General features: G+C 41.8%; 1 protein-coding gene across 2 annotated transcripts in view; it reads left to right on the top strand.

The window, feature by feature from the left end:
- Positions 1-7,664, top strand: part of LOC134223671 (paired mesoderm homeobox protein 2B-like) — a 172,251-nt gene extending 164,587 nt beyond the window's left edge. For both annotated transcript variants that reach the window (XM_062702857.1, XM_062702856.1), the window contains 2 exons: positions 5,335-5,620; positions 6,769-7,664. In XM_062702857.1, coding sequence (XP_062558841.1) covers positions 5,335-5,620; positions 6,769-7,121 — 639 coding nt within the window. In that variant the 3' untranslated portion in view covers positions 7,122-7,664. The remainder of the gene's footprint in view (positions 1-5,334; positions 5,621-6,768) is intronic.
- Positions 7,665-27,354: the final 19,690 nt, after the last annotated feature.

Below are 27,354 nucleotides of genomic sequence, written 5' to 3'. Positions count from 1 at the left end.
ATCAGCAAATGATTTGCCGAAAATCAGCTAACAAATGTAATTTTTGCCGGATTATCAGTTATTTATTTTGCTGGCGCGCGGCTTTGCGGATTTTAACCGAGTAGTAGAAAAAAAACTAAGTGTGTAGTGCTAGAAAAGTAATTTTACTTAAATTATTGGCCCAAAATTCGGAAATAATTAGCGATTTGGACGTAACTTATTTTGTAAACCAATATTGGAAGGCAAATTCCTGCTGTCCAAATGAGCTGTCCTCTATCAGATAGAGCAGCGGTTCTCAACCTGGGGTACATGTAACCCCGGGGGTACCTTCGCTGACCTCAGGGGGTACCTCGGACAAAAATTCGTAATGGCGTATTACAGTTCCAATAAAAAATATTGGCAAAGTCTTAATAATTTTATTAATTTTATTTATATTGCAAGAATTTGTATTGTACATAATATGCATAGCAATCAGTAAATCAAAACATATCAAATAAGCCAACACAGTGTTGGTCAAAAAATCTAAAAAAAATCTTCAAAAGTAATCTACTTGATCGAAACAAAATCATGAAATATGTTAAGAATATACTTCTTAACTAAAATATTGAATTTGAAGGTTCAGAAGCCCTGACGCATAAAAGCTTTTTTCCAAAGCGGATTGAAAGCCTTCTTTCAAATCCCCTTCTTAGAGGCTTGAAAACCTCCTTTCTATGGGGTTTGGAATTCTTCTTTCAACCAGCCTTCTTTCAAGTGGTTCGGAAGCCTCTTTTAAAAAGGTCGGAAGCCCCCTTTCAGGAGAGTTGGAAGCCCCTTTTCAAGTAGCTCAGAAATTTTCTTCCGAGGGCTCGGAATTCTTCCTTCGAGAAGCTTAGAAGCCTACTTTCAGAAGGCTCAGCAACGTCATTTCAAGAGGCTCGAAAGACCCCTTTCATGAGGCTCAAAAGCCTCCTTTTCAAAGGCTCGGAAACCTCCTTTCGAGTGGCTCGGAATTCTTTCAGCCGACCTCCACAAGTGGCTCGGAAGCCTTTTTTCAAAAGGGCCAGTTTTAGGAGGCTCGGAAGCTCCCTTTTTGAGAAAGTTGGAAGCTCCCTTTCAAGAGGCTCGGAATTCTTTCAAAAAGCTTAAAAGCCTACTTTTAAACGGCTCAACAACGTCATTTCTAAATGATCAATGCCTCCCTTCAAGAGTCTAGAAATACTTCTTTAATGCGGCTCGGAAGCACCCTTTTAAGCGATTCAGAAACTTCCTTTCGAGGGGCTCAGAATTCTTCTTCCAGCCAGCCCCATTTGAAGTGGTTCGGAAGCCTCTTTTAAAAAGAGTCGGAAGCACCCTTTTCAAGGGGCTTAGAAGCCCCCTTCGAGAGATTCGGAAGCACCCTTTCAAAAAGATAGGAAGGTTTCAAATGTGGAAAGAGGGTCACAAGCCCCTTTTTCTAGAGGCTCGGAAACTCACTTTCAAGTGGCTCGGAAACCCTATCGAGGGCTCTGAATTTTTCTTTCAAGAAGCTTGGAAGCCTACTTTCAAAAGGCTCAGCAACGTAATTTTAAGACAGTCAAAGCCTCCTTTCATTAGGCTCGGAAACCTCCTTTCGAGGGGCTCGGAATTCTTTTTTCAGCCAGCCTCCTTTCAAGAGGCTCAGAAACTTCCTTTGGAGGTGCTCGGAATTCTTCCTTCGAGAAGCTAAGAAGCCTAGTTTCAAAAGGCTGAGAAACGTCATTTCAAGATGCCCGAATCCTCATTTCAAGAGGCTCGAAAAAACCCCTTCATAAGTCTCGGAAGCCCCCTTTTCAGAGGCTCAGAAACCTCCATTCGAGGAGCTCAGAATTCTTTGGAAGCCCAGTTGCAAGAGGCTTGGAAGCCTCCTTTTCAAGAGGTATGAACTGGTTTTAAATAATACACCTTTGCAATCACTACAGTCGGAATTCGCTGGTTGAGATTTTAATACTTGGGTCACTTTTTAGTTGGGCCTCCGCTAGTTGGGCCATGGCCCAACTAAAAAGCAACCGTACGTCAAAATTCAATGTAAACACGGAAAACGGGATTGGGCGTCACTGGACATCATTTGTGATGTTCAAGTCGAAATACACGTTCTCAAATGGCTGTCAGTTGGCCCAACTAAAAACCGAATTCGTTAGTTGGGCCGAGGTCGTGGCCCAACCAGCGAATCGCGACTGTAACAGCATGCGGGCAAATTCCATTCGAGTGCTGTTGAAAAAAATCATCACTCGATGCGTCATTGCGTCTACTTTGATTGTGATTCTTCAAAGACATTTCCTGTTCGATTTATTCTCATCGACCACACGATAACGTATCGCTAAACTGTAGCAGACGCCATGGTTGAGGCTGAATTGATGTCATCGTTGAATCGATATCGATATTTTTCGAAGCCAAACCTGCAAGTTGCTCGATTTTGATGGCTGTGTTTGGGATGCACAAACGGGATTAGTTGGTTTACTTATTTCTAAACTAACCTTTAACCTAAACGCACCTTTTTAACAATTATCGATGATAAATAATTAAAAATAAATACCGTGGGGCGTCACAATCCATACACTTAAGGTGCTTATATGGAAAAGTCTACAGAAAATAAGTACCGAATGCAAATGAAACGTTTGGCGTTGATACAGGAGCATGAAGTTAAGTCACATTTAAAACTACAAAAAAAAACATAATAAAATAATGAATTAAATCAATTTTTCCTGAATCAATATCCGTCCACAATGGACTTATCAAATGACCCAAATCCGTACAGCAATTTTTTACCTAAATATTTAAATTGCAGCAGACTGATTGACTAAATAGCTCAATACGAATCACTGTAAATAGTTCGGTACGCACCTTGAGATGCGATCATTTTGATTTGTATTTCGCTAATCTTACTATACGATTCGCAGTTTGCAATTAAAGCACAGTTACATTTTCTTCAATTATGTACTCCACACGAACGAATGGACTAGAAACTCCGCGTTTGATGAGCGGGGATATGTTTTTGATTTGTGTTGTTTTAGATTTATGATGTTTTAATTTCAAAGCCTACTTTCCATTTAACTGACTTAGAAGCTTACTGTCTAGTATAGTATATGAACAGGATGGGATGAGTTACTTATGAATTATTCACATTCTTCTTCTTATTGGTATTACATCCCCACACTGGGACATAGCCGCCTCGCAGCTTAGTGTTCATTAAGCACTTCCACAGTTATTAACTGCGAGGTTTCTAAGCCAGGTTACCATTTTTGCATTCGTATATCATGAGGCTAGCACGATGATAATTTTATGCCCAGGAAGTCGAGACAATTTCCAATCCGAAAAATTGCCTAGACCGGCACCGGGAATCGAACCCAGCCACCCTCAGCATGGTCTTGCTTTGTAGCCGCGCGTCTTACCGCACAGCTAAGGAGGGCCACATTAAACCCATTCAATTAATCGATAGCTTATGACGTGGACCGATTTCGGTGCTGGATGGATTTCGGTCCCCTACGGTATTATTAGGAGACTATATAGAAACGTTGACTCTACATTGATCGAAAGGTCCGATAAAATTTAAATTCCATCGAGGAACGGCTGCAATATCTCAGCCGTTTTCTCGTTCAAAGTCTTTAATACTGATATATTTTGGCTTTTTCAGTCTGATATATTCAAACGGGTTTATATTCTCATTGCCCGACGTTTCGGCCCGTTTATTGGGTCTTTTTCAAGGGAAAAGCTGTCTTCCGTTCTTCGTACACTTAACAACTATAAAATATAAGTCGAACTGTAATCAGTCTTTAATACTTTCGTAACGTTTTTAGACTTTTGCAATCGCAATGTCTTCCCCGTTATAGAAAACACAGACGTAGTCCCACGTCAAAATTCTTCTGGAAATTTCATCGATTTTTTTTTTCACTTTGCACAGATTTTTTTTCTTTTTGCTTCTTTCACGGGAAAAATCTTCTGATCACCAGCATACAAAAATATAAACTAATGGATTCCTCTCCTGGCTACGCCCAGCATAGCCTGCTTTGGTTCGTTCAGTTCAATGCTGAATCGCTTTAATGCTGTCAGTACAAAATTTAAGAGTACCTACTGCGTGCGACTGAGGAATCTTCCGTTTTTATGGCCTACTGCGTACGTGTGAATTTTAATGGCCGTAAAAATATTTATTGGCACATTTCGATTTCTCATATATGGACGAATGCACGGGCACTACGAACATTAACAAACGGGCTCGGGTTTTGATGATCGCAGAGAAATTTTGCAATCCCGCCAACTTGTAATTCAATCAGCGAACGTTTTCCTCGGGCGACCAACAACGACAACGACGTCGACGGTGAGAACGGGGTTGTAAACTATAAAAATCGGTGGTTTCTTTACGACTTTTCTTCGGTTGCCTTCCGGCGGCCGGGTCGATCGATTTGACCCAAACTTTCTTCGCAACTCGCATCGAGAGGTGGAGAACGCAAATCGAATTAGGATCGAATTAAAGCGATTGCGGCGGGTCCCTTGGGTTGGTTTCTTTTTGAGTGCATAACGCGGGGATTTGGAATTAATTATTTATTTGGGTTACGCCAAAGGTGGAACGGTACCCAATGAATATGTTAAGCCTCGACAGCCGAATATTGGAATAAAATGGGCACCGAGGTACAGTTGATAACGATTAACATCGTCTCATGTGTTAAAAATTTGATGTCGGGGATCGAAAAAAGATGATCCCGAATGAAATGCACAAAAGTATGAACGAAAGGTCATTTATGTCAAATTATCAAGAAGCAACAACACCATCTAAAAACTTGAACTTGTTCTCGAGAGACTTTAGCATTGTTCAGCATATTATTTTCTCTGAAGTCATTTAGCAGCCAGAAATGTTCTAATATTTTTTTCCAAACCAATAAAATTTTCTTGAACCCAGAAACGAGTGCTATTAGTCTCCTTTCACAAAACTTCCCGTCGACAAACGCATTGCCATTTTATTAATCTGCTCGCAAATACCAGCTAATTAATTTGAATTTATTCCATCCCATTGCCACGACCCTTTTCTTTCCTCGACGACCGACAGCTACTTGACACGACACACCGCCGTCAAGCTTCAGACCAGTATCGTGTTCGTGACATACCTAACCTCAAAAAATAGTCATCGTTGTCACACGCAAGAAAGAAAACAAGCCAACGAAATGTGCGCTAATAAATGTCGCGACATAATCCGTTCGCACCCCTTTCGTTGGTGCCATCATCCTCCTATGCTCAGTTTCAAATGTTGTTTTCATAAACGCCCACGTTTCAGTGCGATCATGAAAAATAAGCACCCGTTAGCACCGTTAATAATTAGTTACAGCTGAGGTTATAATGTGTCGCTATTTCCCTTCTCGCCCTCTTTAGGTGTGGTTCCAGAACCGACGAGCCAAGTTCCGGAAACAGGAACGGATCGCCCAGCAGAAAGTTTCAAGCAATAACAACAACAATAGTAATACGAGCAACAACAATAATAACAACCAGGACTCGTCCTCGGTGAAGAGCGAGCAGAAATCGTCGTCCAATAACGGCGGTGGCGGCAGTACGACCCCAAAGGACATCAAGCCGGGTTCACCGCTGTCCAATGTTTCCACCACGCCCAACTCGAGTGCTTCCTCCCACCAGTCCAATGGAGATATCAAACCCATCAATGGTAAGGCTCTTACGATTGTCTTTTTATCCGTTAGGGTGGTTAATGCTTTATAAGTTGCCAATTTTATGTTAGTTTGGTTATAGAAACTGTTTGATGTTGAAAATAGGTTGATCGGAAAATATAAGAACTACTGGTGGAATTCTTTCATAGAGATAACCAAATAAATAGAAACTTGCGATTTTAAGAGACGCGATTTTTAAAGTGTGTTTGATCCACCCTCAGCCACAGCTAAACACCAGACGAACACCGAGGCGGCAGTCGGTGGATTGAATAATGGATGGAATTGTTTAATCAAGAAAATTGCTTGTTACACCGTTCATTTATTCGAATTAACGTCAGATAATTTCGGAAAATGTCGCGCCTTGAAGAGTCACCATCATCTCTGTGTCGAGTCTGGAGGTGAGGCCGTCTTCGCATCGTATACGGAATACGCGCACAAACACACGTGATGTGCGTTCCGTTTCTTATACGCTTGCTTCTTGCTTCATAGACGCAATGGATGAGGGTGATGCGAAGGGCCCACACACCCCATACCAAACTAGCAGTAGGTAGCTAAAGCGTCTTGAGGAAATTCATCTGTTTTATCCGGAGCAAAATGAAAATCCTAAATGGTTTCTGTTAAAAGAGACGTGGCGAAATGCTTTTTTCCATTTTCAAAAGTGTGCCAAGAGAAGATCTCCAAGAAAAGAAAAATAGAACCAAGTAGCAGAACAAAAATGGTGTGATCCAAATCGCTTCAAATTGAGCATTTGAATAACGAGGTTCCAGGCAGAACGACTTTTTACTTACCTCAATTAAAATTGAACAAACATTTGGAAATCAAAATTGCTAAAGTGAAAACTGAAAGACTACTGCAACTTTTCTGCTTGGTAACCAGAAAGCATTTGGTGATACCTCATTCCACATCCGTGTAATATTTTGTCGAAAACAATTCATGTGAACTGCATGTCCCTTGTTATCGATTGTTACGTCCCCTAACTTCATACAAACTCCATCACAGCGAGTCAATGAATTATGAATTATGATACACTAAACTTCCATAAAACACACATCGTCACATCCATGCGGGAAAGCCATCTGTAACTGCCAAAACTATTATCCCATACCGATCGCCCTAACGATGCCATTTCCCCATTTTCCTTTTTTAGGAAAACTCTCCGATTCGGATCTGAACGGCCTGGCGGTGCCGCACCACGGTGGACCCGGTGGTGGTGCAGCAGGCGGCGGCATTGGGTCGCTCCACCACGGCACCAACAACAACAACAGCAGCAGCAGTAAATGGAGCTCCTCGTGCAATCCTCTGCTGCAGAGCCAGAAGGCGTCCTCGGCGGTGAACCATCTGGGCATGAATCACAATCTGCAGAATCATCATCACCATGCGGTGGCAGCGTTGTCGTCTCCATTCTCTTCGCTGCTGGGAGCAGGCGGTGGAGCCGCCGGGTACTTGTTGGACCCGCTCGGGGGGTTGAACAAAACTACCGCGGCCAATCATTTGTTCTAATTCCGACGAGGTGGCGCTAATAGCTAAGGGCATTCCATTACTAGTCATAGGTTTAAGGTACGAGATGCTTACGAATAAGAATCAGTGGAGGAGCTTCACTTTTGTAGATATAGGAATATTTTTTTCGTAAGGAAATCGTAGATCACAATCAAAACGGGGGAAAAAAACAAATCCAGGCATCGATAGAAAATCGCTTTTGAAACAAAATTATGCTGCTCTCTAGATGCAATGCAGAAGCCGAGCCAAACACAAAAGCAGAGTTTAGCTGCGCTAAATAGACGAAGAAGTAGGTAAAGAGTTTTACGTTTGTCTGATGACGACTGTGACAGTGCTGTCCGTTCGACGAGATTGAGTGACGTTAATTAATAGGTACCTAGAGCAGAATGTAACCGTTTTGCCTCCTGATTCACGGTCGAACGTCAGGCTTGGACTCGAAGGATTTCATTTTCCAGACTTTGCAGCAGTTGAAGGTTGATTTGATTGCGCGGTGGGTTGAAAATATTAAAAATCACTAAAAATCATTCACATTTCGAAGAAACTTTCTAGAAGATTACTTAAATGTTTTGTTTTAAACACTCGAAAAAATAACACAAACTCCCAACTCACAAACTTGTAAACTTTCTTGTTTTTTTTTTAAGTTCGTTTATTTGGTAGGCTCCAGCGTGTATAACACTTTACGGAGCCATGGTTCTTTTTGTAAACTTTCTATTGGGTTAAGGTCAGGTGATTGACCACTCCAAAACGTCAATTTTTCGTTCGTTGAATCATTGCGATACCGGGTTTGACGTATGGTTTAGGTCTCCATGCTGCTGGAATGTGTATCTTCGGCACATTTTCAGTTTTTAGACGGTTTCTGATTTTTTTTGCTTCAATCCAGTATTTTGCGCTCGATAATGGCGGCCTGGTGAGTGCCTTTTTGACATTCAGGAGGTAGAAAATATTTACATATTTCAATCAATGCAGGCCTTGACTCATTGAAAAACATTGGCACTCACCCGGTATCAACAAACAAACGAAATGTCAAATATTTCCTTCACGTTACACATGGGTTTGATACTTTCATCATGCTTTTTTGTAATGAATTTATTGTATTTTCTAGGAATAGTAGGTATAAGAAACAGAATATCGACAAATGTATCATGATTATAATTAGTGCTTTTAAGGGAAACGAAATCTGCAACCAGACACCTGGGTGAGACGATAGCCAGGAATGGATTCATTACGCTCGACTTACTGAAATCAAGGAATACTTAAAGGGGACTTTTGAGCATTATGGTCACTGATTTGCATGTACTTAGACGACTTAGACAGACACCTCCAGCATTTCCCTGCATTTCCCATGCTTATCCACTTATCCACCTTGATCAACTCGGCACCACTAGACTTTTACAGGCGGGTAACAAATAATTTATGATTACGGCGGGTAACAAACAAATCATGATTACGGCAAAATAGAGTATTGTTAAGAAGTTTCAACTAATTGTTGGTTAAACTGCCAACTTTGAAAAGGGTGAAGTAAATAATACGTTGGGTAGATCCTTGACTATTCCAAACAGGTATCATATTGTGAAGTTGATTTACGAACTCCAACGATCGTTTTATATTGATGCGCATGGTTCAGTCGATATATGCGCGAGGTGCACCATGTTCGATTACATTATTTGGTTGCCGAGTGGGTGACGAGATCCATTGATCCAGTTCAAGGATGCAAGAAGTGAAAAGTAATTGTTGGTTTGGGCGGGAAGGTGTTGGTAAAAGCTTGGTGTGGCAGTTGATGTGAACCTGCGAATCGAGAAGCATCAAAATAATAGAATGGGCATTTTCTACCAAGAAAAGCACATTTCGGTGACGATTGAATTGAGCTGTAATGAGTTTTATTTTCCCAAATTTCCGACCGGACATATATTTTCCATGCAGCTGAAGTGCAGGTGAACGGTCATAGTGGCCCGTGTATCCGGAGGTAGCCATTCCGTAGTCATTCACGTGCTTCTGAATGGTGTATCTAGCTACGTTGTTCCATCAAACGGAGCCCCCGGAGGTCCACGATCCAGGGTCGTAATCATATGCACTCTGAAATTATCAAACCTGCTGTCGCGAGTCCCGACTGAACTTGTTCATCAAACCCTTCCTAACATTGATGCGGCCATCATTGGGATCGCAAATAGACGCCATCACAGGGAACCTTAGCTCTTCCCATTTGCGGTCTACAGGCCCCGACGCTTACAAAGCCCCGCGGCTAGTAACATAAACCGGCGCCAGTGAATTACCGATCGAGCCCTCCGTCCTACGGCATTATTCAATGACCATCGATACGGAATCACATCTAAACCACCTTTCTCGCCGTTGACTCGCTCCAGTAAATCAGGGGGTTTCGGGATTCTGCTCAAGAAGGTTCATAAAGCAGAAACATGCTTTTAAATTTGCAGTTATGCTAGAAAATAAATTAAATTATTACCAAAAATCCATAGAAGAATTACCAATTACTTGAATAATACAATGGAACATATTTGACATATATTTGTTGATAACAAATGAGTGCCAGTGTTTTGCAATAAATCAAGGCCTACATTGATTAAAATATGTAAATATTTTCTACCTCTTGAATGTCAAAAAGGCACTCATTCGGCCGCCATTATCAAGCGCAAAATACTGGATACGTCCAGATGAACTTCATTGGCCATTATTCCGTTAATGAGTTTAAGCTGTCCAACACCAGACGATGCCATCGAGCCCCAAATGCATGGACAATGAACAATCTAAATGAGTTATTTGACAATTAATGCATGTTTGACTGTCGCACGCCGTGTTCGAAGCGGAATATTATGTAACTCCAATGCACCTCGGATTTTTCTTCACCAAAGTTAGGTTACATTCCAAACTTTCGAATAAGGGTTGTTTAAAAATATTCTAGCAGGAAAAATAAAATAAAGTTGGTTTGAATTTTTTGATAATTTTTGCATGAATTGCTCCCCTTACGCAACATATCATGTAGCATTTAATACTCAGAATGATTAATTTTTTCTTAACGTGCTTTCATTTAACTTAATAACAGAATTCACAACATATTGTAAGTATGTTTTCAAATTTAAACAGCTATTACTTATTAGGTGAAACAAGTGCTTTAAGGGGTTAGTTAGTACACTCTGGCGGTCTGAAAAGGGGTGATTTTCGGGATTTATTTTAAAGACAACCATGAATGTATGACAATTTTGATATAGATATGTTTATTCTTCAGTTTTTCCACCACAAAAAATATGTTTTGACCTGTATTGGACGACTTCCATGGCCGCTACTACTACTTGCTAATAGACGCACATCATAGAAGCTAGAACAAAATTGATATTTTTCCATTTTCTCCAAATTCCTGTCATCGTATGTAGGACTCCAAAACGCATTGGCATTTAGGCCCACTTTCAATAGTGAAAAACTAGACCACATTCCTCGTTGAATGCAACCTGTTGCGAGCAAATCAGAAAAAGCTAAATACTAAAAAGTGTGTCTCTCATTTTTTGTACACACACAAACATACACACGGACTTACAGACATTACCTCAGTTCGTCGAGCTAAGTCGATTGCTTATGACACTATGGTTATCCAAGATCTTTATCCAAAGTTCGGTTTTGGAGCGATCTTATAGCCTTTACGTATTACTTACATAGTATTCGTGAAAAGCAAACATGCAAGATTCACGACTCTTCAAGGTTTTCTCGATTGAATATTTTTAAGCAGCAATATTGAGAGCGCTTAACAACTAACAATTTTAAAAACAAAAGGAAGCTCACGTGTTCTTATGTTATGTAGGGCCCGATGCCCACATAGCGTTTCTTTATCGAGTGACGCGGCATTACCACTTTGTCCCGATCATTCGTGATAAAGACTTCATCGCCAATGATGCCCGTTGGCATGCATAATCGACGTGGCTCGTGAAATTGAGCTTATCGTCGATCATCACACCCAGATGCTTTAATGACCTCACGGAGTTGACTGTGCAGGTCCCTACTCTTATCCTCGCTTGCTGCAACCCATGGCGGTTATGCACTACAACGACCTCGGTCTTGTGATGTGCAAGGGATAACCTCCTCGAGTTGAGCCATTCCTCTATTCTGCCAATCGCATACGAAGCCTTCAGTTCGACTTCAACGAGAGTGTCACCCGTCACCTCTATACCGAAAAAATTCTTTATATTGAATATATTTGTCGCACACATAATTTTTTGCAATTTGGCGACCCAAATATACGCAATTTGTACCCACACATAAATCCAATAACTGCATATTAGAGACCACACATACATTTTATTTGATTAAAGATTATATTTGTACTTCGCGTGGAGAGTGGTTATGTGTGCACTAATTAATAACTTTAAATTAATGGATTTTTGCCAATAAAAATGTGTGGAATTTTTGCAGTGTAGCATTGCATAATCCGCAAAGCCTCCTATTTGTACACCGGCCGGGAGACGTAAGTACACTCCTCACGGAATCCAAATTGAAAAGTACTCGCGTTTTCAAGGGCACACCACTCGATACGGAAGTAACGCACAACTGTCATTTTTTATTATTTCACGCATGCTGCGACGCAGCAAAATTGAAAAAACAAAAATGACAGCTGTGCGTTGCTTCCGAATCGAGTGGTGTGCCCTTGAAAACATGAGGGGATTCCGTGCGGAGTGTTCTTAAGCGCAATACTCCGTCACACAAGATATTCCACAGAACCGGTCCGAGGATCGATCCCTGTGGAACACCCGCTGACACTGCTATCGACTGCTGACCGGTGTCGCTGTCGTATATCAACATCCTATTCTGAAAATAACTTTACAGTATCCTGCACAGATAATCCGGAATCCTCAAGCGATGCAGGGAATCAGCTATAGCTCCCCAGCTAGCCTTGGTCAACGCATTCTTTACATCAAGTGTAATCAATGCGCAATACCTAATACCTCGCCTATTCAAACCACGCTCTACCTTTGCCATGTCCGTTACCGATTGAAATTTTGCCTCGATGGTAGAACGGCCTTTACGGAAACCATATTGGTTGCTAGATAAGCCACCAGCACACTCCGTGTAGCTCGACAATCTATTCAGGATCACCCTCTCTAGCAACTTCCCGGCTGTGTCGAGTAGGCAAATAGGTCTGTATGCCGAAGAATCACCCGAGCTTCGACAATAGCACCAATTTCTGCCGTTTTCAACGGTCTTGAAAGTTACCTTCATCCAGGCATCGCTAGAGGCAGCTCCTAAACATATCTGGATTAGCAAGAATGGCGTGTTTAAGGACCAGGCTTGGAATACCATCTGGGCCTGGTAGCTTATTAAGCTAAAGTTTTTTTGCGACTACGATAAGCTCCTCGTTAGTCACTAGCGGTACCACGTCGACTGACTCGTACGGTGTAGCGGGCCAGTTCGATGATTCATGTTTCGGAAACAACCCTTCTACTATTCTGGCTAACATCTCTGGGGATCTCTCAGGAGGCGTGCTGTTGGTCCTAGCCATCACTATCCTGTATGCGAATCTATGACAAAAGGTCGAAAGGACAAAAGGTCGAAAAGACAAAAGGTCGAAAGGATAAAAGGTCGAACAAGACAAAAGGTCGAAAAGGACAAAAGGTCGAAAGGGACAAAAAATTTATTAAAAACAAGTTGGGTGTATTCCAAAAGAATTTATGAAATGCATTTAACTTCAAGCTCAAATAACGCACTCATCTAATCAATCAAAGTTGAAGAATGAGGAATTTGCAAAGAAGGGGTAATTACTATAAGACAATATTATGAATATCCCGATAGTTCTGAAAGAGATGAAAAAGATTGGTCATAAAAAATGAATAAAGCTTGTATTTCGTGAGACAGAGTTGTCCTATACAGTTGGCAAAAAATGCTCTCTTATTTTTCACAATTTTTAACAGTAAAATAAAATTCGAGTGCCAATAATACATGAATATCTAGATTTTCTGAATGTCACTTCGATCTGTCAAAATAGCGCACGTCGCAGCCACGCAGGCGCACGCATTGGAAAAACACCGGCTAATAATACACGACATTTGACATTTAGAAAACTCAAACAGTCAAACATCCATCTATTAGTGGTACTTATTGAATGAATTTTATTTAATTGTTAAAAATTGTAAAAATAAAAGAGCATAGTTTTTACTATACTGTGTAGCGCAACTCTGGTGCGTGATTGATTCTCTCCGTTTCACTTTCTTGTCAATTTTAAACTTATGTCCCTTTCGACCTTCTGTCCCGTTCCACGTTTTGTCCTTTCAACCTTTGACCCTGTTCGACGTTTTGTCTTTTCGACCTTTTGTCCCGTTCGACGTTTTGTCCTTCTCGACCATTTGTCCCTTCGACATTTTGTCTTTCGACGTTTTGTCTTTCGACCTTTTGTCCCTAACCCTCTGAATGCATCCCCCCATAGGGTGTCATTGGACATCCTGCACAGCTGCTCAAAGTAGGTTTTTTTGCTACAATTTATCTTGTAGTTCAGAGCTCTACTCGCTGACTGGAATACCCGGCATCTATCGACTCTTTCAGCGTCGGTCCTAGCACGTCACAACCTTTTGTAAGCTCTAAGACAGGTTCTATGAAGATCTGCAATCGTGTTCGACCACCAGTACACTTGGTCTTTCTTGGCATCGTTATGTCGCAGGCACGTTTTCGTACCTTGGTTAATTCGTCGCCGCTTAGTCCTGTAGTCCGATTTTCCCATCGTAGTGCTTCCTCTAACAGTTCCGGGTTAAACTGTGATGTGCGCCATCCTGGATCAGTAGCACCGACCCGCCTTGTGGTTCCTTTGAAGGTATAATCGACCATAAAACGTACTTCCTGATGGTCACTGGAATTATGCCCTTTATGAACCTTCTAGTATGGTTCCACCGAACATCCCACGCTGCAGAAGGTCACATTGATACATGAATCACCTTTTGGCACTTGGCCTTGGTTCAACAGGACTACATTTAATACCACTAGAGGCTCTAGCAAGATATGACCTCTGGCGTTAGTGAACCGGGAACCCCAGTTCACTGCCCACGCATTGAAACCACCTGCTACAACTACTGGTTTTAAACCAGTTAGTTTCGCCGCAAGAATATCGACTACCCTAGTGTACTGCTCTATACTCCATCTAGGAGGACAGTAGCAGCTGCAAAAATAAACTTCGCTATGACAAAACCCTCATCGTCAGTAAATGATATTATGTGGGGTATCGCCCACAAGAAGAGCTGTAGCTCATCAAGTATCAAGTAAGCAAGTATCGCCCACAAGTCCAGATTCACACCATACCGGACTTGTCCGCTATCCATCTGCTATTCCCAACAGGGATGCGGTATTGTAGCAGCAGTTGAGCTGCCTTGCAGTGGTTTAAGTTTACTTGTATTACTTGCATGTCTGGACGCTTCTATAGGCCGGACAGGCCTGAGCACCGGTAAGATGCCTGTTGTCTGTGCCCGGGGGACAGATCAGACATCTTGGTGTAGTCTTACAGGTGCGAACTTGGTGGTTTTCAGCTCCACACCTACGGCATAGCTTACTGCGGTCAGGTCCCTTGCAGTCATAGGATTTATGGCCGTGGCCTAGGCACCTATAATATAACAGGCCTGAATTAGTTGGCTTGTGCACAACGAACACACCGACCAGACCTTTCAATTTTGCCTTATCCAGCACTTTCTCTGCCTCAGCCACAGGTACTTGGACTGAGACAACCTGCATTTCCGCATAGCCTTTGCGTAACCTAATCGCGGGTTCCTAGATCTCGACATTGCTTTGATCTCTCAGTGCGTCTACCAGGTCTCCGGCCTCGGTTATCTCATCCAGACCCTTGCACTGGATGTTCAAAACTGGGCATAGGGCTCTAACATGAATCCCTACTTAGCTTCAGAGCTGCACCGCTGATGGCCATCCGCTTTTAAAGTTCCGCAACCTGGCTCTCCGTCAGCCGCTTCTCCTCAGTAAGAATACGGATCGTGTGCTCCGCCTTCTTACTGACCTCTAGCAAAGTCTTCCACTCCGACTTCGCCTTCACGACTAAAGCCCAGAAGGTCAATACGGCCTGCTGCAGAACCTTACTGTAGTTTACGCGGCTACCCAGAAAGGACATGATTACATCTGAAACGTCAGTAATCACCTGTCTGACCTCCGCTATCCTCGTGGTTGCTCATCACTGAGTTTATGACCTTGGTCAGAGGGGGCCCGTCCATTTTTACGTCGACCGGCACCTCTTCTAACCCACCATGGCCATCACCTTCGCCTCCCCCCGGCGACCTTTGGCGCCTTATTGATTCCATGGTTATCTATGCATACCTTGCGGTATGCAGGGAGGTCATGCGAGGGTTGACACTCTCGTGTTCAGAGCCAGATCAGCGCTAGTAAGGAAAGAGCATCTGTGCCTACCCCACGCAGTTTGACAACTGTGTGACAGGATTGCTTCAAAGCCCGCCACGGTTTTATGAGATGGAAGACAGCCTGACTGTGTGGCCCTAACTGATGTGTGATTCTATTAAGACACGCTGATAGGGGTTTGACCCCACATTTCCCTTCTTCTCTCATTAAAAACGCAAAAAAAATCTTCTAGCATAGGATACAATGCTTGTTTTTCTCCTGGGTTATTTAAATGAGACGAAGGTGAACATAGGTTGCAATTGAGCAACCGGTTAACTCCATTGAAAACTGCACACCAAAATAAGTTTGACTCAACATCATGGTTTTAATACCAGAACAATGATTCAGAGTGTGGGTTCCCAAACTGTGGGTCGCGAAAGATAAAACGTGAATCATACTTTCGTTGGATGATTAGAGAACAACACGTTTGCGAAGCCAATGGCCTTCTTTTGTTTGTCAAATACAATGACAATTCCTTCCAAAGCTTAGCCAAATGCAATCCAAAACTACACAGTATAAAAATGTTACAGCATATATGATGTAACAAAAAGGCTCCGTTCGATTCGACTCAATTTTCCATCGCTTTTTAAAATTACAGGACGTAGTTACTATGGAGCTTGTATTCAATATTGCATACAAGAAAAAGTTGGATGTAGATATAGAGGCTATTGAACACAAAAACAAGCGTTTAAATATTTTCATGTCATGTAATTTTCAGAATTGTTAACTGTGTAAGCGGTGTTGAACTTCATTACTAATAAGATTTAAGAACAAATTAATAAAGATAAGAAAATCCATGCTGATCCAAATTCAATTCAAACAAATCTGATTCAAATCCAATCCAAATCCAATCCAATCCACATCCAATCCAAATCCAAATCCAATCCAATTCCAATCCAAATCCAATCCAAATCCAATCCAAATCCAATCCAAATCCAATCGAAATCCAATCCAAATCCAATCGAAATCCAATCCAAATCCAATCCAAATCCAATCCAAATCCAATCCAAATCCAATCCAAATCCAATCCAAATCCAATCCCAATCCAATCCAAACCCAATTCAAATCCAATCCAAATCCAATCCAAATCCAATCCAAATCCAATCCAAATCCAATCCGAATCCAATCCAAATCCAATCCAAATCCATTCCAAATCCAATCCAAATCCAATCCAATCCAAATCCAATCCAAATCCAATCCTAATCCAATCCAAATCCAATCCAAATCCAATCCAAATCCAATCGAAATCTAATCCAAATCCAAATCCAATCCAAATCCAATCCAAATCCAAATCCAATTCAAATCCAACCCAAATCCAATCAAAATCCAATCCAATTCCAATAGAAATCCAATCCAAATCCAAATGCAATCTAAATTTAATCCAAATCCAATCCAAATACAATCCAAATCCAAATGCAATCTAAATTTAATCCAAATCCAATCCAGATCCAATCCAAATCCAATCCAAATCTAATCCAAATCCAATCCAAATCCAATCCAAATCCAATCCAAATCCAATCCAAATCCAAATGCAATCTAAATTAAATCCAAATCCAATCCAAATACAATCCAAATCCAAATGCAATCTAAATTTAATCCAAATCCAATCCATATCCAATCCAAATCCAATCCAAAACCAATCCAAATCCAATCCAAATCCAATCCAAATCCAATCCGAATCCAATCCGAATCCAATCCAATCCAAATCCAATCCAAATGTAATCTAAATCTAATCCAAATCCAATCCAAATCCAGTCCAAATGCAATCTAAATCCAATCCATATCCAATCCATATCCAATCCATATCCAATCCATATCCAATCCATATCCAATCCATATCCAATCCAAATCCAATACAAAGCCAATCCAAAATCCAATTAAAATCTGTTCCAAATCCAAATCCGTACATTTAATCCAACTTTTAGTTTCGCGTATAGTACACCATCAACCATTTGTTATCAACTAGTACTGCTAGTCATTAACTTCAAACTAATCTTACGCATAATAAATTCAAACTTCCGAATAGTTTTGTAAAATCCAGCAACCTTATTATTTTTCAAACTCCAATATATCTGCTCCAGCAGGTTGAATCCCGCTATGGCTACTAAATCATTACATTCCAAGATAGATTTCTAAATAATATATTTGGCTTTCCGAACAGTTTTGAACAGTACAGCATTGAATATTCCTCCACTTCTCTCAGATTTCGTTATATCATAGCTCAACTGGTATGTCTTACGTCGCCAAGTGGCTTCATGAAATCTAAATTTGTTTAATCAAAATCAATGCTCACAGGACTTTGAAGTTTGAAACCATTTTCCGTTGGTCTTCCATACGCACCTTGTAGTTTCACAAACTACAATACATTTTTTCGGCCACCTTTCAGACACGCCCTATAGTTTTCTAAACCACAAACCATTTCCACCGATCTTTCAGACGCGCATTGTAATTTAGCACACCACAAACCAATTTCTTACGGTCTTCCAGGCGAGGCTTCGATGTTCTTCAAAGCACAAAGCTGGAAAAATGTTCCAGCGGTCTTTCAGACGCGCCACTATAAACCATTTTTCGACGGTTTTCGAGACGCGTCTTGTGATTTCGCAAACCACAAACCATTTTCCGACAGTCATCGGAACGCGTCTTGTGATTTAGCAAACCACAAACCATTTTCCCACGGTCTTCGGGACGCACCTTGTGATTTCGTAAACTGAATTATATCACTCGTCACAATTTAAGCAGTTGAATTAAACTCATCTCATGAAATCAGCGACAGGATCCAAAAAATAGACCGGCAGGATTGCCGAAAATGTGTAGCTCCAAATGGCCGGAACGTAATTATGACAGCGACACTCCGTGGATGCGTGTGCACGCCGCGGAGGTCTGACTAGAAGAGGCAAAGTCATGGTTTGCTGCTCGCCGATTGACACGCTGATGTGTGATTCACGCTGAAGGCATTTTACACAAACCCCACAATGACCATTATCCCATTCCCCGTTTCAAGACGGTGCCACCCGGCCTTTCTAAAAGAAAAGAATGTCCAGTCCTCGCTTCACAATACTGCAGTATTCAAAAACATAATCAAATAACATGCATCCAGTATACCATAATCAGGATCTTACTGAAATCAACCCTTATGTGCCGATGGCACTCCCTGGGCTTGTGCTTTGTAAGTGGCACACAATTGCTTTGAATGAGTCTGCTTACGGACACTTGTGGTTTTTGGGAGGGATTTAGCAGGGCCCACTGCTGAACCCCACCACGTCCTAGGCAGACTCTTTTATTCGCAGTCACTTGGGGACGGGTCGCAAAGCCCTTGGACATAAAGCTCGATCCACTTAGTATTTGGCCGTTTCTTTCCAATTACTGCGGCGCCTCTGGTGGACGTACCGAGAAGTAAAATACATCACATCGTTGCGGAAGGTATGTTTAATTTATGGTGAAAGTTTCATCAGTATTGATGCTCACGTTCAAAAGTTATCGAAAATGGAACGCGAGAGATGGGAACAAATTTTGCACACTAACGTTGGAAATGCAACATGGTCAGGAGGAATGATTTCAAAGTATCTAAAATTAGCGAAATTGACTGTAAAAACTGTCAAACGTTATCGGGAAACACTATTGCTGGATCGCGTAGCACAAAACAATCGTAGAAATGGAACATACGACCAGAAACTACAAGTGAAAGTCTGCAGAGCAGTTCGGAACCATTTTAGGATTTCCTTGCGTGATTTAGCGAAAAGGTTCACTACGCCGTACAGCACAGCTAAAATAATCTGTCGGCGCGAAGGTTTCAAGTCGTATGATGTCAGTAAGCGTCCCAACAGGACCCTGAAACAGAACCTGGTTGCCAAACATCGCGCAAGAATGCTGGTCGAGCAAGTCCTGATGAAATACAATTGATGTATTTTGATAGGCAATGAAATTAATATTAAAATTGACTTTCAATTCCCGGGATACAAGTTTTACCTTGCCAAACGGAATGCCCCAGGAAAATTGAAATATGTATATATAGGCAAGATTGCCCACAAATTGATGGTATGTCAAAGCTTCTGCAGTTTTGGAAAGAAAACTAAAGTTTTCATCACTGGAGCGACCATAAATGGGCAAATATACAAGGAGGAGTGTCTTCAGAAGCGATTTTTGCCATTGATTCAATCACACGACTGTCCGGTGTTGCCTGACTTAACAAGCTGCCATTACAGACGGGATATAATAAAATGGTATGAACCGAATGATAATGACGTTATTGAAAAAACTATCAACCCACCAAAATGCCCAAATTTTCGTCCCAACGAAAAATATTAGGCAATTATCATAGGGAAACTTGAGAAATGGTACAAAACAATCAGAAAACCATCTTATAAGGAGAAGAGGTGTGAAAAAATGGCAGATTAAGTTGATCGTTCTACTGCGCAAAAAATAACTAGTGGTATTGAGAGAAAAGTCCGAAAATTAATCCGAAATGCTAATGAATCATTTTTCGATATTTTTTCCTTCAAAGTTTATTAAATTCCCTGTATAATAAAACCTGAACCACCTTTTTATGTACTTATTCGGCAAAGAAATGTCTAATTTCGTGCGGCCAAATTCTAAGTGGATCAAGCTTTAGTCCCTGCTGCCCCAAAGGACGGCATGTGCTTAGCATGAAAGAACAATGCACTATAAGTTGCAGAAAAACGTCGCGAAAAAATAATAAAATTATAAATTCTAGAAATCAGCAGGCATGAGTTGTTTGTGTTATTTTCAAATAAACCAAATTCTGACAAAATATTTCAAACTGGCTGGCTTGGAAAGTCAGTCTAGCACAGCTTCTGTACCTATGACTGACAAAATAACATTCAGTGCCTGCTTGGGGTTGATACTTAAACCGATCGGATGTTTATCATCCCACACAGAACGGTATCCAAACTGAAATTCTTATCACCGATTGTTCGCATTTACTTCTTGGACTTCTCTTTGTAATACAGAGTTTTTGACTGAGATTTTTCGTTTGACGGCATACAAATTTTGTTTGTCTTCAGCTTTCTACGATTTTGAGACAAAATGTGGAATATAAACCAAGAAAAGGGGGTGGCGCATGTAACATTAGCGTTTCCGTCATGGAAAAATACTATTAGTGACTTCTTTCAACTTAACTCAATTAAACTCGCTTATTCTAACCAATTTATGATGAATACATAGTTGAAAGATATTTGCGGACGCGAAATAACGGAAAATTGTCAAAATATTTCAATTGATATTTTCTCTACTTGCTGTTTTTCGATATGGGACGGACATGCAAAGAGCAGTGTAGGCAATTTTAATTTTCCGCAAGAAAAACCTACATTAATAAGTTATCAACGCAAATAATTACAACCAACCCACCGTGCAAGCGACAAAACCGGTTGACAGTCAGTAGACCGACGTAATTCGACCACAAATCCACCCACGTATAAATCTCAACTAACGCATTTTCCATCAACATCATCCCAACTCATCATCCAACGGTTGTGACACATTTTCTCGCCAATCAAGGATGCAGGCCAATTAAAACGCTGCGAATAAATCGGCGACAAACTTTCTCCGCGGCAGGTATTCGCCCTTTTTACACCGTCACAACGCGCAAATCAAGCCAATTAATTCGAGCCACAGTCAATCATCTCACCTAAGTAGGCAGCGGAGCTGCGTCAATCTCAGACGAAAACACGTCCAGTCCATCAATAAGTTCGCACCGACGGCTAATTATAAATCGACTTATAAACACCCCCACTCTCGTGACCAGAACAGCCATGGAAAATCGCAGGGAAATTGCGATGCAGTACATTTGATCTTTTTTTCGAGATACATAGCAGTATACGGAACGAATACTGGACATACTTTGATTATAATCGATGCGATATCGGTGATAATTTGACCGAACGATAAGTTACGCAGGAGAACAATGAATAGTTGTAAGATGAGAACACTAAACCAAATAGATTGATCTAGTCAAAGATGTAGAAAGAAGGAGAAAGATTAAATATTAAACATAAACTTTGAAATAAGCGAATCCAAATACTATGTATAGCTAAGAGAAACTCAACTAGAACAGAAGATCCAATCATTGATATGACAATTGTAAACTGTAAATAGAAGCAAATTTGGAAGTTGTAAAATGTTTAGGGCTTGTAAATATCAACTAAAAATTGAATAAAACTTTTTCGTAAAATGGTCAACTCTGAACATTGTTTAATTTCTCCCCGTTAATTCTGTCGGCAAAGGTGACTGACACGCATTGCTGATTATGTGCTAAATTTATCCATGAGTGATGGTCACAGAATGGTGCCGCGAATTCGGATTTTTTCCATCATTGCCCCACAGGAAAATCATGGAATCACCGAGACGTGCGTCACGTTGCGTCTCCGACTTGTTGTTTTATTATTTTTTATTTTTTTTTGCGTGGAGAAGGATGCGACACTACATTTACTTCGTATTGGGTAGCAATATTTCACACATCTTATTATAGCTTTCTTTTGATTCACCGAATGTACCGGTTCTATCCGCAAAAGTACAAAGTGTGTGGGTAGATGATACAATTTTTGGGTTGGATTTTTTTATTTCTCTGGGCATTAGAGTGTCTATTGTTGAGTTTGTCATACACAAATTTACGCATTGTTGGCATCATGAAGTCTGATATGTTATTATTATTATTTAATCAGACTAATAGCCTATTCAGATTGGGCTATTTATGACTTTGTTAAGTGAGAGGGTATCCAATTATTACGAGGTGTTCAGACTGCAGCAAGATAATATATCTTGACGTTTCCATGCTTCCTCATTTGCACGCTAATACAGGGTTGAATTCAAGGAGAGTTTTAAAATTTAATTTGCGAAATCAAGCATTTGTGTGGCGACAATCCAAATTTTTTTTTCTGAACAAAGTTTCTACGAAAAAAAATATAAAAAAATATGAAAAGGATTTTCGAAGAATATTTGAAGCTCTCATTAAGGATAATGAGCGAAGCTACATTCATTAGTTGGGTGCGCCGTTTTTCGGGGAATCAGACTATTCCTCAATTTATTTTTAAGTTTAAAAAGTATTTTGATTTTGTACTATGATCGAACGGAGATTTGATAGAAAAATTTAGATACTTTTGGGAATTTTTTTTTTTTTTTTTTTATCTTTCGTTTATTTGGAAGGCTCATTTGCCGTGAAGCGTTACGGAGCCGAAATCAAGTTTAACAATACATTTCTTGATTCTTATACATAGTGTTAGTTTTGGGGAACCGAAAGACTCGCGGTTTAGTCGAGGTTAGGGAATACAATAATACAGTAGGAAAGGAAAGGATTTTAGGGTGCTTAAGTAATTACGATGCTGATGTTCACAAAGTTGACGTTCCTCGCATTTTTACATCTGTAACGGACAAACAAACTTTTTGGGAGACAACGACGAGAGGAAGACATACGGAAGGGATTAACGACAGACATGGAAATGTACAACAAGAGGAAGACATTCGATATGGGGTATGACAGACAAGGGAATGGGCAGGCAATGATTACAGTTTTACATCAGCAACTTTCAAAATTGGTGGACCAGGGACATGTACTCGAGATCAAGGCCCGACAACACTTCCCTAATAGGCTTTGGTTGTTTTCCTCGGACCCGGAGATGTTCAGTTAGCGCAGATCTGGGGCCACGATGCTCCTCGCACGCCCACACGACATGATCGATGTCCTGATAATCCTCGCCGCAAACACAGAGATTTCCTTCCGAGAGCCCCACTCTGAAAAGATGTGCATTTAGAGTGTAGTGATTGGACATTAGACGGCACATGGTTCGAATGAAGTCTCGTCCCATATTCAATGTTTTGAACCATGGACGCTTCGACACCTGCGGGCGAATTGAATACAGCCATCTACCCAACTCCCCATTTGTCCATTTCTGTTGCCAGCTGTTCAAGGTTTCCTGACGAACTAATGTGAAAAATTCATCGAAGGTGATTTTCCGATCGTAAATATCACCTTCCATAGCGCCCACCTTAGCCAAAGAGTCCGCTTTCTCATTTCCCGGGATCGAGCAATGAGAAGGGACCCAAGCCATGGTGATTGTGTAAGACCGTTGTGATAAGGCACTCAAAGCTTTCCGTATCCCATTCAGAAGATACGCTGAGTGCTTAACTGGTTTCATTGACCGAACAGCCTCCAAGGAACTTAGACTGTCGGTGAAGATGAAAAAGTGGTCAGGAGGTAGGGATGCGATTTGCTCGAGTGAATAGTGTATAGCTGCTAGCTCAGCAGTATACACGGAACAAGGCTCTTTGAGCTTAAAGTAGGCGCTATGAAAAACGTTGAAAACACCGAAACCAGTGGAGTCATCAATTTTGACCCGTCTGTAAAAAGCTTCTCTCCTCACTGGCGTGCCCGTATTTGCTTGCAAATAATGGAGGTATGACCTCCGCACACAGAAAGTCTGGTATTCCATGAACCTCCTGCTTCATGGACAGATCAAAAGTAACAGAGGAACTGTAAGAGTCTAAGAAGTTAGCACGATTGGTATCTACCGAAGAAGGGCTTACCTCCAGCGTTATGTACCAGTGGTAAATACTCATGAATCGAGATTGAGGGTTTTGTTCGAGCAGCTTCTCGAAGTTGTCAATGACCAATGGATTGAGAAGCTCACAGCGGATGAGGAACCGGAGCGATAATTCCGCGAAACGATCTGTTAGTGGCAGTACTCCCGCAAGTACTTCCAAGCTCATCGTATGTGTCGAATTCATACATCCTAACGCGATACGGAGACAGCGGTACTGAATCCTTTGAAGCTTCAGCATGTGTGTTTTAGCCGCGGACTGGAAGCAGAAACTACCGTATTCGAGGACCGACAAAATGGTTGTTCTATACAACGTCATAAGATCTTCGGGATGCGCTCCCCACCATGTTCCGGTTATTGATCGCATGAAGTTGATCCGTTTCTGGCATTTTTGTGTCAGATACACAATGTGCTTCCAGAAGGTACATTTTGAGTCGAACCAGACCTCGAGGTATTTAGAAGACATGCTATGAGTGATTGTCTTACTCATTAGTTGGAGTAGGAACTTTGCCGGCTTATGTTTTTGAAAAGACAACCATCTCAGTTTTCTCCGGAGAGAATTCGATACCCAGCTTCGTAGCCCAAGTGGACAAATTGTCCAGAGTATCTTGCAACGGTCCTTGCAGATCAACCGCTGTTGGCCCCGAAACGGATACAACACAATCATCTGCAAGCTGTCTCAACGAGCAATTTGGCATGAGACATTCATCAATGTCTCTGACGTAAAAATTGTAAAGAAGCAAACATGAGCCCTGGGGAGACCCATGTAGCTAATTCGTGAAGTTGCCGAGTCACCATGAGAAAAACTCATACGCTTCTCTGACAACAAATTGTACAAATAGTTGTTCAAAATTGGTGAAAGTCCACACTCGTGGAGTTTGTCAGATAAGACATCGACGCAAACTGAATCAAAAGCCCCCTTAATGTCCAAAAACACTGAGCCCATTTGCTCTTTTTTAGCGAAAGTAAGCTGAATTTCTGAAGAAAGCAACGCAAGACAGTCGTTCGTTCCCTTGCCCCTGCGGAAACCAAATTGTGTATCTGACAACAAACTATTCGATTCAACCCATTTGTCTAGCCGGAAGAGAATCATCTTCTCCAACAGCTTCCGAAGACATGATAGCATCGCGATGGGGCGATACGAGTTACAATCCGACGCGGGTTTTCCTGGCTTCTGGATGGCTATCACCCTCACTTCCCTCCAATCATCCGGAACAATGTTGCACTCCAGTAACTGATTGAACAAGTTCAATAAGCGCCTCTTCGCGACGTCTGGGAGGTTTTTGAGCAAATTGAACCTGATTCTATCCATCCCTGGAGCGGAATTGTTACATGAAAGGAGAGCAAGTGAGAATTCAATCATCGAAAAGGGACGATCCATATCATCCCTGTCTGCAAAAGCATCACGTAGCTCTTGCCTCACCGGTACCGAATCCGGACAAACTTTCTTTGCGAAGTCAAGTATCCACCGCGACGAGCTTTCACGATCTTCGTTTACGGACGACGCGTTGCGCATTCTTCTCCCGACGGTCCACAGAGTTTTCATTGAAGTCTCGCGCGATAAACCTTCAACAAAAGTGCGCCAATATCCGCGCTTCTTCACTTTGACCAGTTTCTTGAACTGGATTTCGAGCGCGGTGTATCGTTTGTGAAGAACGATCGCCCCGTGTTTCCGAAATTCTTTGAACGCGGCGGATTTCTCGCGATAAAGTTGCGTACACTCGATGTCCCACCACGGACTGTAGGGTTTCCTACGAACCGAAGCTCCTGGCACCGGCCGACGTTGTGCCTGAAGAGCGCTTTCAAGAATCAACTGCGATAGAAACTTGTACTCTTCCCGCGGGGGAAGTGCTTCTATAGACTGTATGCCATCGCTGATGGCGTCCGCATATTTGCCCCAATCGATGTGCTTCGTGAGGTCATATGATAGATCGATGGAAGCAGATTGCTTATGTGCATTGGAAATCGAAACTTCGATCGGCAAATGATCACTACCATGGGGATCTTGGACCACCTTCCAAGTGCAGTCCAACGATAATGAGCTCGAACAAATGGAAAGATCTAGACGGCTATCTCTTGCTGGAGGAGCCACTCGTGTAACTTCTCCTGTATTCAAAATTGACATATTGAAGTCGTCGCAGAGGTCGTATATCATTGATGAACGGTTGTCGTCGTACAGTTCCCCCCAGCCTGTTCCGTGGGAGTTAAAATCTCCCAAGAGCAACCGTGGCTCGGGCATAACCGAGCAGATGTGCGAGAGATCTCTTCGAGATATCGCGGTGTTTGGAGGAAGATATATCGAATCGATACTGAGGTCTTTTCCTCGAATAATCACCTGACGTGCGACAACTTCGGTGCCAGACATCGGCGCAAGATCGACTCTATAGAAGGAGTGCTGTTTTTTTATCCCTAAAAGCACCCCTCCATATCGATTTGCCCGATCGCGGCGGATTATGTTGAAATCAGGAAAATGAAGGTTCATATCTGGTGTTAGCCATGTTTCACATAAAGCAAAAGCATCGCATTGTAATTTGTTAACTAAAAATTTAAAAATATCTAATTTTGGAAGAATACTTCGACAGTTCCACTGTAGAATCGAAATCATGTTACCCTTATTGACTAAGTTAGCCATCGAAGGATACAAATGACTCGAGGAGGGGCATTTTCGAAGCCAGCTGCTTCAGGAGAGGAGTCAGAACAGGAAGAACAGTTTTGACCATGTTCTTCACGGGGTCGGAAGCATCAAAGAAGTTGAGGATGAGCTCCACGATCCCAGAAAGTGTGAACATTGGAGCGCTCGGGAGTTCTTCTGCTCGCTCTGTATGCTCTCTTTCTGGCTGAGAAATCGCAAAAAATGGGGCATCTGGGATTTTAGATGTTCCCGGAAGCGGTGGAAACTCTCGATCATCCCGATGTGAAACCACAAAAGTTGAACGTTTTTGAGTATTTCCACCCGCTTTGAATTTGACCATGTTGGATTGGGGCTCACTTTGAGGCTGTTTTCTAGGCTTTTTTGAGGGTCGCTGGCTCTGTTTTATTCTCTTCCTCGTTGAGCCATTGAAAACAAAGGGAACTCCATTTCCAACCTCGGAGTCAGAGCTACCTTGATCGTCCAAAGGAAGAGACGAGTAGATGGTGTCAGAAACGAGTGGCGGAGCGGCCTTCCTCAACATTTCGGCGTAACTTCGCCGAGAACGCTGCTGGAGAGACCGCTTCTGGTGTATTCGCTGCTGTATGTACGTTGGGCAAGCTTCAAGAGCATGTGGAGGGCTTTCGTTACAATAGACACATTTCGGTGCCGTCTTGCACGC

This window comes from Armigeres subalbatus, chromosome 3 (assembly GCF_024139115.2).
Source record: "Armigeres subalbatus isolate Guangzhou_Male chromosome 3, GZ_Asu_2, whole genome shotgun sequence".
Lineage (NCBI taxonomy): Eukaryota > Metazoa > Arthropoda > Insecta > Diptera > Culicidae > Armigeres > Armigeres subalbatus.
The sequence above is the reverse complement of the archived record's forward strand: the minus strand, read 5'-3'. Positions and strand labels throughout refer to the sequence as shown.